The following is a 12,620-nucleotide window of genomic DNA, read 5'->3' as shown; positions in this document are numbered from 1 at the left end:
TGGCGGAGAGGGGATGCTTCGGAGCCGCGGAGGAGAGCACAGCAACGGGTGCAGAGGGTAAAGCAGAGAGATTCCCGCACAGAGGAGCAGTGCCGACCAGCACTCACCAGCCCAAGAGGCTTGTCTGCTCCCCCGCCGGGGCGGGCGGGGCTGGGAGTTGAGGCTCGGCTTCGGTCGGATCGCAGAGAGAGGACTGGGGTTGGCGGCATGAACACAGCCTGCAGGGGGTTAGTGCACCACGGCTAGCCGGGAGGGAGTCCGGGGAAAAGTCTGGACCTGCCGAAGAGGCAAGAGACTTTTTCTTCCCTCTTTGTTTCCTGGTGCTTGAGGAGAGGGGATTAAGAGCGCTGCTTAAAGGAGCTCCAGAGACTGGCGCGAGGCGCGGCTAAAAGCGTGGACCCCAGAGACGGGCATGAGACGCTAAGGCTGCTGCTGCCGCCACCAAGAAGCCTGTGTGCGAGCACAGGTCACTATCCACACACTCCTTCCGGGGAGCCTGTGCAGCCCGCCACTGCCAGGGTCCCGGGATCCAGGGAACTTCCCCGGGAGAACGCATGACGCGCCTCAGGCTGGTTCAACATCACGACGGCCTCGGCCGCCACAGGCTCGCCCAGCATCCGTACCCCTCCCTCACCCCGGCCTGAGTGAGCCAGAGGCCCCGAAGCAGCTGCTCCTTTAACCCCGTCCTGTATGAGCGAAGAACAGACGCCCTCCGCCGACCTACACGCAGAGGCCGGGCCAAATGCAAAGCTGAGCCCCAGGAGCTGTGAGAATAAAGAAGAGAAAGGGAAATCTCTCCCAGCAGCCTCAGGAGCAGCGGATTAAAGCTCCACAATCAACTTGATGTACCCTGCATCTGTGGAATACATGAATAGACAACGAATCATCCCAAACTGAGGAAGTGGACTTTGAGAGCAAGATTTATGATTATTTCCCCTTTTCCTCTTTTTGTGAGTGTGTATGTGTATGCTTCTGTGTGACATTTTGTCTGTATAGCTTTGCTTCTACCTTTTTCCTAAGGTTCTATCCGTCCGTTTTTTTTCTTTAAAAAATTATTTTTTCTTAATAATTATTTTTATTTTAATAACTTTAATTTTATCTTACTTTATTTTATCTTCTTTCTTTCCTTCCTCCCTCCCTCCCTCCTTCCTTCCTTCCTTCCTACTTTTTCTCCCTTTTATTCTGAGCCGTGTGGATGAAAGGCTCTTGGTGCTGTAACCAGGAGTCAGTGCTGTGCCTCTGAGGTGGGAGAGCCAACTTCAGGACACTGGTCCACAAGAGACCTCCCAGCTCCACATAATATCAAACGGCGAAAATCTCCCAAGGAGATCTCCATCTCAACACCAACACCCAGCTTCACTCAACGACCAGCAAGCTACAGTGCAGGACACCTTATAACAAACAACTAGCAAAACAGGACACAACCCCACCCATTAGCAGAGAGGCTGCCTAAAATCATAATAAGTCTACACACACCCCAAAACACACCACCAGACGTGAACCTGCCCACCAGAAAGACAAGATCCAGCCTCATCCACCAGAACACAGGCACAAGGAAGCCTACACAACCCACTGAACCAACTTTAGCCACTGGGGACAGACACCAAAAAAACCGGGAACTACGAACCTGCAGCCTGCAAAAAGGAGACCCCAAACACAGTAAGATAAGCAAAATGAGAAGATAGAAAAACACACAGCAGATGAAGGAGCAAGATAAAAACCCACCAGACCTAACAAATGAAGAGGAAATAGGCAGTCTACCTGAAAAAGAATTCAGAATAATAATAGTAAAGATGACCCAAAATCTTGGAAATAGAATAGACAAAATGCAAGAAACATTTAACAAGGACCTAGAAGAATTAAAGAGCAAACAAACAGAGGTGAACAACACAATAAATGAAATTAAAAATACTCTAGATGAGATAAATAGCAGAATAACTGAGGCAGAAGAACGGATAAGTGACCTAGAAGATAAAATAGTGGAAATAACTACTGCAGAGCAGAATAAAGAAAAAAGAATGAAAAGAACTGAGGACAGTCTCAGAGACCTCTGGGACAACATTAAATGCACCAACATTCGAATTATAGGGGTTCCAGAAGAAGAAGGGAAAAAGAAAGGGACTGAGAAAATATTTGAAGAGATTATAGTTGAAAACTTCCCTAATATGGGAAAGGAAATAGTTAATCAAGTCCAGGAAGCACAGAGAGTCCCATACAGGATAAATCCAAGGAGAAATATGCCAAGACACATATTAATCGAACTGTCAAAAATTAAATACAAAGACAACATATTAAAAGCAGCAAGGGAAAAACAACAAATAACACACAAGGGAATCCCCATTAGGTTAACAGCAGATCTTTCAGAAGAAACTCTGCAACCCTGAACGGACTGGCAGGACATACTTAAAGTGATGAAGGAGAAAAACCTACAACCAAGATTACTCTACCCAGAAAGGATCTCATTCAGATTTGATGGAGAAATTAAAACCTTTCAGACAAGCAAAAGCTGAGAGAGTTCAGCACCACCAAATCAGATTTACAACAACTGCTAAAGGAACTTCTCTAGGCAAGAAACACAAGAGAAGGAGAAGACCTACAATAACGAACCCAAAACAATTAAGAAAATGGGAATAAGAACATACATATCGATAATTACCTTAAATGTAAATGGACTAAATGCTCCCACCAAAAGACACAGATTGGCTGAATGGATACAAAAAGAAGACCTATATATGCTGTCTACAAGAGACCCACTTCAGACCTAGAGACACATACAGAGTGAAAGTGAGGGGATGGAAAAAGATATTCCATGCAAGTGGAAACCAAAAGAAAGCTGGAGTAGCAATTCTCATATCAGACAAAATAGACTTTAAAATAAAGACTATTACAAGAGACAAAGAAGGACACTACATAATGATCAAGGGATCGATCCAAGAAGAAGATATAACAATTGTAACTATTTATGCACCCAACATAGGAGCACCTCAATACATAAGGCAAATACTAACAGCCATAAAAAGGGAAATAGACAGTAACACATTCATAGTAGGGGACTTTAACACCCCACTTTCACCAATGGACAGATTATCCAAAATGAAAATAAATAAGGAAACACAAGCTTTAAATGATATATTACACAAGATGGACTTAATTGATATTTATAGGACATTCCATCCAAAAACAACAGAATACACATTTTTCTCAAGTGCTCATGGAACATTCTCCAGGATAGATCATATCTTGGGTCACAAATCAAGCTTTGGTAAATTTAAGAAAATTGAAATTGTATCAAGTATCTTTTCTGACCACAACGCTATGAGACTAGATATCAATTACAGGAAAAGATCTGTAAAAAATACAAACACATGGAGGCTAAACAATACACTACTTAATAACGAAGTGATCACTGAAGAAATCAAAGAGGAAATTAAAAAATACCTAGAAACAAATGACAATGGAGACACGACGATCCAAAACCTGTGGGATGCAGCAAAAGCAGTTCTAAGAGGGAAGTTTATAGCAATACAATCCTACCTTAAGAAACAGGAAACATCTCGAATAAACAACCTAACCTTGCACCTAAAGCAATTAGAGAAAGAAGAACAAAAAAACTCCAAAGTTAGCAGAAGGAAAGAAATCATAAAGATCAGATCAGAAATAAATGAAAAAGAAATGAAGGAAATGATAGCAAAGATCAATAAAACTAAAAGCTGGTTCTTTGAGAAGATAAACCAAATTGATAAACCATTAGCCAGACTCATTAAGAAAAAAAGGGAGAAGACTCAAATCAATAGAATTAGAAATGAAAAAGGAGCAGTAACAACTGACACTGCAGAAATACAAAAGATCATGAGAGATTACTACAAGCAACTCTATGCCAATAAAATGAACAACTGGAAGAAACGGACAAATTCTTAGAAATGCACAACATGCCAAGACTGAATCAGGAAGAAATAGAAAATATGAACAGACCAATCACAAGCACTGAAATTGAAACTGTGATTAAAAATCTTCCAACAAACAAAAGCCCAGGACCATATGGCTTCACACGCAAATTCTATCAAACATTTAGAGAAGAGCTAACATCTATCCTTCTCAAACTCTTCCAAAATATAGCAGAGGGAGGAACACTCCCAAACTCATTCTATGAGGCCACCATCACCTTGATACTAAAACCAGACAAGGATGTCACAAAGAAAGAAAACTGCAGGTCAATATCACTGATGAACATAGATACAAAAATCTTCAACAAAATAGTAGCAAAAAGAATCCAACAGCACATTAAAAGGATCATACACCATGAGCAAGTGGGGTTTGTTCCAGGAATGCAAGGATTCTTCAATATATGCAAATCAATCAATGTGATACACCATATTAACAAATTGAAGGAGAAAAACCATATGATCATCTGAATAAATGCAGAGAAAGCTTTTGACAAAATTCAACACCCATTTATGATAAAAACCCTGCAGAAAGTAGGCATAGAGGGAACTTTCCTCAACATAATAAAGGCCATATATGACAAACCCAGAGCCAACATCATTCTCAATGGTGAAAAACTGAAAGCATTTCCACTAAGATCAGGAACAAGACAAGATTGACCACTCTTACCACTCTTATTCAACATAGTTTTGGAAGTTTTAGCCACAGGAATCAGAGAAGAAAAGGAAATAAAAGGAATCCAAATCGGAAAAGAAGAAGTAAAGCTGTCACTGTTTGCAAATGACATGATCCTATACGTAGAGAATCCTAAAGATGGTACCAGAAAACTACTAGAGCTAATCAATAAATCTGGTAAAGTAGCAGGATACAAAATTAATGCATAGAAATCTCTGGCATTCCTATAAACTAATGATGAAAAATCTGAAAGTGAAATCAAGAAAACACTCCCATTTACCATTGCAACAAAAATAATAAAATATTTATGTATAAACCTACCTAAGGAGACAAAAGACCTGTATGCAGAAAACTATAAGACACTGATGAAAGAAATTAAAGGTGATACAAACAGATGGAGAGATATACCATGTTCTTGGATTGGAAGAATCAACACTGTGAAAATGACTCTACTACCCAAAGTAATGTACAGATTCAATGCAATCCCTATCAAACTACCACTGGCATTTTTCACAGAACTAGAACAAAATATTTCACAATTTGTATGGAAACACAAAAGACCCCGAATAGCCAAAGCAATCTTGAGAACGAAAAACAGAGCTAGAGGAATCAGGCTCCCTGACTTCAGACTATATGACAAAGCTACAGTAAGCAAGACAGTATGGTACTGGCACAAACACAGAAATATAGATCAGGGCTTCCTTGGTGGCGCAGTGGTTGAGAGTCCGCCTGCCAATGCAGGGGACATGGGTTCGTGCCCCGGTCCGGGGATATCCCACATGCCGCGGAACGGCTGGGCCTGTGAGCCATGGCTGCTAAGCCTGCGCATCCGGAGCCTGTGCTCCGCAACGGGAGAGGCCACAACATTGGGAGGCCCACATACTGCAAAATAAAAAAAAATTAAAAAAAAAAGAAATATAGATCAATGGAAAAGGATAGAAAGCCCAGAGATAATCCCACGCACATATGGTCACCGTATCTTTGATAAAGGAGTCAGGAATGTACAGTGGAGAAAGGACAGCCTCTTCAATAAGTGGTGCTGGGAAAACTGGACAGGTACATGTAAAAGTATCAGATTAGGGCTTCCCTGGTGGCGCAGTGGTTGAGAGTCCACCTGCCGATGCAGGGGACGTGGGTTCGTGTCCCGGTCCGGGAAGATTCCACATGCCACAGAGCGGCTAGGCCCGTGAGCCATGGCCACTGAACCTGCGTGTCTGGAGTCTGTGCTCCGAAACGGGAGAGGCCACAACAGCGAGAGGCCCGCGTACCACACAAACACAAAAAAATTATGAGATTAGATCACTCCCTAATACCATATACAAAAATAAGCTCAAAATGGATTAAAGACCTAAATGTAAGGCCAGAAACTATCAAACTCTTAGAGGAAAACAAAGGCAGAACACTCTATAACATAAATCACAGCAAGATCCTTTTTGACCCCCCTCCTAGAGAAATGGAAATACAAACAAAAATAAACAAATGGGACCTAATGAAACTTCAAAGCTTTTGCACAGCAAAAGAAACCATAAATGAGACCAAAAGACAACCCTCAAAATGGGAGAAAATATTTGCAAATGAAGCAACTGACAAAGGATTAATCTCCAAAATTTATAAGCAGCTCATGCAGCTCAATAACAAAAAAACAAACAAACCAATCCAAAAATGGGCAGAAGACGTTAACAGACATTTCTCTAAAGAAGATATACAGACTGCCAACAAACAAATGAAAGAATGCTCAACATCATCAATCATTAGAGAAATGCAAATCAAAACTACAATGAGATATCATCTCACACCAGTCAGCATGGCCATCATCAAAAAATCTAGAAACAGTCAATGCTGGAGAGGGTGTGGAGAAAAGGGAACACTCTTGCACTGCTGGTGGGAATGTGAATTGGTACAGCCACTATAGAGAACAGTATGGAGGTTCCTCAAAAAACTACATATAGAACTACCATACGACCCAGCAATCCCACTACTGGGCATATACCCTGAGAAAACCATAATTCAAAAAGAGTCATGTACCAAAATATTCACTGCAGCTCTATTTACAATAGCCCAGAGATGGAAACAACATGAGTGTCCATCATCGGATGAATGGATAAAGATGTGGCACATATATACAATGGAATATTACTCAGCCATAAAAAGAAACGAAATTGAGTTATTTGTAATTAGGTGGATGGACCTAGAGTCTGTCATACAGAGTGAAGTAAGTCAGAAAGAGAAAGACAAATACCATATGCTAACACATATATATGGAATTTAAGAAAAAAAAAGTCACGAAGAACCTAGGGGTAAGACAGGAATAAAGACAGACCTACTAGAGAATGGACTTGAGGATATGGGGAGGGGGAAGGGTAAGCTGTGAGAAAGTGAGAGAGTGGCATGGACAGATATACACTACCAAATGTAAAATCGATAGCTAGTGGGAAGCAGCCGCATAGCACAGGGAGACCAGCTCGGTGCTTTGTGACCACCTAGAGGGGTGGGATAGGGAGGGTGGGAGGGAGGGAGACGCAAGAGGGAAGAGATATGGGAACATATGTATATGTATAACTGATTCACTTTGTTATAAAGCAGAAACTAACACAGCATTGTAAAGCAATTATACTCCAATAAAGATGTAAAAAAAAAAAAATTAGAATGTAGACATGTAGAAAATTTAAATACTATCTCTACTAATGATATTATAATAAGCTTCTACTATAACTCCTATACTTTAAAACTTAATGTCTGATTTATATCAAATGATTTCTCGATGTTTGTGGTAGCATTTATTTTCTATAACTAACTACACTTGATGCTTAAATGACATGGGTTTGAACTACATGGGTCTACTTACATGCAGATTTTTTCACTAAATATGTACTGTAGTACCACATGATCCACTGTTGATTGAATCTGAGGATGGGTCAACTGTAAACATTACTGTCCTGTTTATTTCCCTGACAAATATGTGCCTCCAGAGCTACACTACATTGGAAAACAACTCCCATGGAAGCTCACAGAAAAAACTGCAAAGCACCCAAGGAAATGAACTTCTGTAAGAGGTTGGTAGGTGAATAAATGAGATTCATAACTTTATAATTAGAGTATAGCCCAATCTGAAATAGTTTAAAATGTGGGTTCTGGGCTGAATATTTGTCCCCCGCTTCAAATTTATATATTGAAGCCCTAACCTCCAGGGTGGCTATATTTGGAGATGGGGTCTCTAAGGAAGTTACTAAGGTTAAATGAAGTAATAGGGTGGAGTCCTGATCTGATAGGATTAGTGTTCTTACAGAAGGAGACAGCAGAGAGCTCAATCTCTCTTTCTACCCCATGCACTGAGGAAAGGCCATGTGACTACATAGTGAGAAGGTGGCTGTCTGCAAGCCCAGAAGTGATCTCTCAACCATGCCTGCACCCTGATCTTGGGCTTCTGTCCTCCAGAACTATGAGAAAATAAATTTCTGTTGTTTAGGCCACCTAGTCTGTGCTAGCAGACCAAGCAGAGTAATAAAATATGTTTACCATGTTCAAAGAGCTAAAAGAAAAAAAACATTAAGAATAGGACATTATAAAAGGCAGAGGTGAAAAAGAACCATTGAAATTTTAGAAATAAAAATATAGTAATTAAAAACCACTCAGACAGGGACAAGAACATTGTATACATGGCAGAAGCGGGTAAAGAAAGGATTTTTAAAAATGGTGTTGAATAATGCCTCCCATTAAGGCCTCACAGATGCCAGTCTGTCTTAAATGGGCTGGTCTTCCCCCCTCCCCCCAATATTCCTTTTGGTTAGAGGTTGGATTTTCTTTACTTATTTCTCCTTTTATTCAATACTACCAGTAGGATTATTTTTATATTTTATTTTACTTTCTATCCATTGGGACAACTGGCTATCCACATGGAAGAAGATATGAGATCATTACCTCACATGTCAACTTGGGATAAATAATCATACCAATTTTGGATAAAAGCATAATTATGAACTCTAAATTTGAATTATCAGTTTAGAAGAAAGAATAACTTCATGATCTCAGGGTAGGGAAGAATTTCTTGAACAAGACATTAAATCAGGTATCATAAAAGAACAGGACTGATAGGTTTAAGTACATCAGAATTCAAAAATTGTGTCTGACAAAGGACTCCATAAGGAAAAGTAGAAGATAAGCCACAATCTACCCATAATATGTAAAGAACTCCTACAAATCAATAAGAAAAATAATCACCCTTAAGGAAAATGGAGAGCAGATGTGAGTAGGCAATTTAAAAGGCAACCCAACTGACTAGTAAGCACATGAAATGATGCTTGGCCTCACTAGTGATCAAGTAATTACAATTTAAGTCAACAAAGTATCATCTTATACCATGAGACTAATAAATAATAAAATGTCTGTCAATACCTACTGTTGGTAAAGGTATGAGACACTGGAACCTTTACATACTACTGGTAGGACTATAAAATGGTATAACCATTTTGCAGAGCAGTGAAAACCCTGAAAGTCATTTTTGCTATTTTAGGTCAATGAAATATTGCTCTGTGAGTACTTGGAGGTGAAGAGCTTCTTTATGATGTCAGCCCCTTGAAAGCAGAGTCAGAATGGCAAAGGATTTGCAGATTATGGAGGAACAATCAGAATCTCATAGTGAGAACAGCTATGAAGAAATAGGCATGTTGAACTAACAGCTGTATTTTAGAGTGATAATACTAAAAACTTCAGAATTTTACAACCAGAAGGAAAATGAAAAATCACAGAATCTACCTCATGAATTTTAAGTTAAGAAAACTGAGGCTTAGTACCATGCCCGAGGTCTATACTTCTTTCTAGAAATCTTTTTGCCTGTGACTTCCATTCAGCTGGTGATGTGAAGCTGGTCTCCTGGGTAAGGGGGGAGTAAGAAAGCCAGCTGGAGCAGAAGCTGCCCCTGGAGCTGGGCATCCCAATTCCTAACTCCTATGGTGAGTTCTGGCTCATGAGGAGGTAGGAGACGGGCAGTCAGCATAGAACACAGAGTGGGCAGGCAATCCTACCTCTTCTCCACTGTACTGCTTCAGGCAATTGAGGAAATGACAAGTATTGGAAAGCCAAAAGGACAGCATCTCAAAGTCTTCTAAATGTTCCTTTAAAAAACAACAACAACAAGAAAAGACAAAGTTGGATTTTGGTGTTGGATTTGGTACCTCTGAGCCAAGAACAGACGTATCTTACCTGTTTGGTTAGCTGGTGGCTTTTGACCGAAAAGAATTCCTTTTTTATTCATTAAAGATTTTATTAAATTTCTACTATAAAAATAAGCTCTTATATTTATTTAGCACGTTATGGTTTGCAAAGTATTTCTGTACAGGTTATATCACCTGTTATGATGCTTGAAGCAGGCACTGCAGGAATGCCTGAGAAATGTCTCAGTCCTTGCCTTCCAAAGTTCACATTCTGACTGGTAAGACAGACATGACATATATAGGACACAGTTAAACAGGCCGCCAACAGCCTACATGATGGGCATAGACTGTGCTACAAAAGCTCAAAGGATGCAGAGATGATGTGGAACGTGGACAGCTGAGCAAACCGCAGGAGAGAGGTGGGAGGATGTCCTCCTTGAAGGAAAGGGTTGGACAGACAAGAGCTCAGGATCGAGGACTCTGTTGGCAAGAACACCCCCGCTTATGGGGCAGGAAGGAGAGGAATGAGCAAAGGAAGCAGAGGTAATAAAGACCAGAGAGATAAAAGGAAAACTGGGAAAGTCCTGGGATTTGAAAGACAATGTCAGAGCGTTTCAAGGAGATGGTGCTACTGTTCAGTCCACTTAAAGAGAATAAAAATTAAGAAAATACCATTGGATTTAGCAAGAGGAATTACTTGTGATCTTTCTGTGGAGTAATGGAGGTAGAAGCCAGATTGCAAGGGGTGAAAAAAAAAGGCACGGTGGCCAAGGGGGTATGTGGACCAAGTGAGGGTTGCTTTAATGTGCTGTGCACTGGAGGGGGAGGGGTGGGAAGCCACTGAAGAAGCTGAGATGGTAGATGCTGGCAAGGAAGGATTTACACTCCTCATGCCATGTGTCTTTCAGTTTCTAAGTATTTAAGCATTCCAGAGCAGCACGATGGGGCAAGTACTGTGTGCCCATGACCTGGAACGTAATGCAAGTATACCCTGAGAAAACCCAATTTATGAAAATACGGACAGGGAAAACATGAATTTATGGAAGTCTCTTCTAAGAACACAATGGTAGCTCCTGTGAAGACAGTGACTGTAAAGCACCCAGCACCAAATCAATGTTAGTTTTCTACTCCTAACTCCTGATGAATAATGAATTCTTAGTATAAAATTTGGTGGGAGGGGGGATACGGGGAAGAATTATCCATGGCCTGATGCACTCACTGTTTTTATTCTTCCCTTTTCCTAGAGTATTTAAAATAGGATTTAATTGCTCATGACTTTTCTAGAACACATATTTTACTAAAAGTGAGATAGGACTTCCCCAACTAAAAAAATTACATATATCTCAAAATCAAACATTACTTCCCATTTGGAAGGGGAATGAAGAATAATGGATCTATATTTTACTGGTCCCTTACATATAGCGTTATCTTTGTTTCTGGGCTGAGAATAAAAGTACATACTGTGGTTTTATAAGGGAGAATTACATAAATGCCAAGGGAAGAGATGAGTAATTTTTCAGTCCTTCCCATTCCTTGGCATTCACACTTGTTATCTGGATAGACACCTACTCCTTGCAGTCAGCCCCTCTTTGCAGCCCCGGGGGACAGAAGTGGTGGGGTGGTGGCTACCAGGCTGTAGTCTTGCAGGTAAGGATTTGGGGTCCACTGGCAGATCCCCACCCTTAGGGCTCTCTGACCTAAGTTGTCTTTTCCTAACAGCTTGGATTCTTTTCCTGATTGGGCCTCTGACTGGTTTGAGGAATCATGTGGTTGACCAAAGACTGGAGGTGAAGGATGGGAAAAGTACAGGCAACTGGTCATTCCCACAGGTGTTCCTAAAGTAGCCATGATACCAAGGGCCATGTCAAAGGTAGTTCCTACCTTAACCACCTGCTTGATACCATTAATGGTGCTGTTCATGAGGGACTTGAGCATGTTGGCATCATTTAGAGAGTCTGCGTAGCGTACACACATGAACAGGATGTGAGCTGGCAGCCCGGGGATCATGTTCACCACCACACCGCGGGGCTTCAGGTCTGGAGCAGAGAGAGTCAGTGAGGATTACAGCTGATGATCAGCTCTCCCGATAAGGAACCTATAATGATGGGGCAGGGGTTGCCTGCTTTTCTGTACTTGATGCAGTGCCTGAATGCATAAGGGTGTCCTTTCCCTTGGAGGAGTTCAGGCTGGCGGTTTTCTTGGCAAAAATATACATGCAGGTGCCACCTGCTTCTCTTACTTCTCATTTGCAAAGTACCTTCTCTTTTCTGAGGTTGAATAAAGGACAGAATTTCTTATCTCCAAGGTAACAGAGGAACCCCAGTTCCATGCACCCTCACTTCAGCCTCTATGATGAGGATGGAATATGACCTCAGCAATCACATGCATCTGCCTTGAATAGAGAAAACAGGTACACAGCAGTCCTGCAGAGGAGGACCAGCTGGTCCTGAGGAGAGGAGAATGGCTGGAAGGCAGAGTGGGAATGAAGGGAAGATAGAAACTTTATAGAACAAGTTAAAATAAGCAAACACAGGGCTTCCCTGGTGGCGCAGTCGTTGAGAGTCCGCCTGCCGACGCAGGGGACACGGGTTCGTGCCCTGGTCCAGGAAGATCCCACATGCCACGGAGCGGCTGGGCCCGTGAGCCATGGCCGCTGAGCCTGCGTGTCCGGAGCCTGTGCTCCACCAAGGGAGAGGCCACAACAGTGAGAGGCCCCCGTACCGCAAAAAAAAAAAAAAAAAAAAAAAGCAAACACAGACCTCCCCATGCCTGCATTAAGACAGGGGAACAAAGAGGCCCCACAGCTGTGCACCAGTGAGGGTGGAAAGGAAAGGGTAGGGGTGCTCATGTCCT

General features: G+C 41.6%; 1 protein-coding gene across 3 annotated transcripts in view; it reads right to left on the bottom strand.

Annotated features, from left to right (window-relative positions):
- MYO5C (myosin VC) overlaps window positions 1-12,620 on the bottom strand; it is a 118,645-nt gene that overhangs the window by 13,166 nt on the left and 92,859 nt on the right. For all 3 annotated transcript variants that reach the window (XR_004477959.2, XM_004281666.3, XM_049705965.1), the window contains exons 35-36: window positions 11,649-11,803; window positions 9,639-9,728 (exon numbers count right to left, since the gene is read on the bottom strand). Coding sequence is in view for 2 of the 3 variants with exons in the window: in XM_004281666.3 (XP_004281714.2) it covers window positions 9,639-9,728; window positions 11,649-11,803 (245 nt within the window). In the remaining variant the exon portion in view is untranslated. The remainder of the gene's footprint in view (window positions 1-9,638; window positions 9,729-11,648; window positions 11,804-12,620) is intronic.

The sequence above is a fragment of the Orcinus orca genome, chromosome 2 (assembly GCF_937001465.1).
Source record: "Orcinus orca chromosome 2, mOrcOrc1.1, whole genome shotgun sequence".
Classification (NCBI taxonomy): domain Eukaryota; kingdom Metazoa; phylum Chordata; class Mammalia; order Artiodactyla; family Delphinidae; genus Orcinus; species Orcinus orca.
The sequence above is the reverse complement of the archived record's forward strand: the minus strand, read 5'-3'. Positions and strand labels throughout refer to the sequence as shown.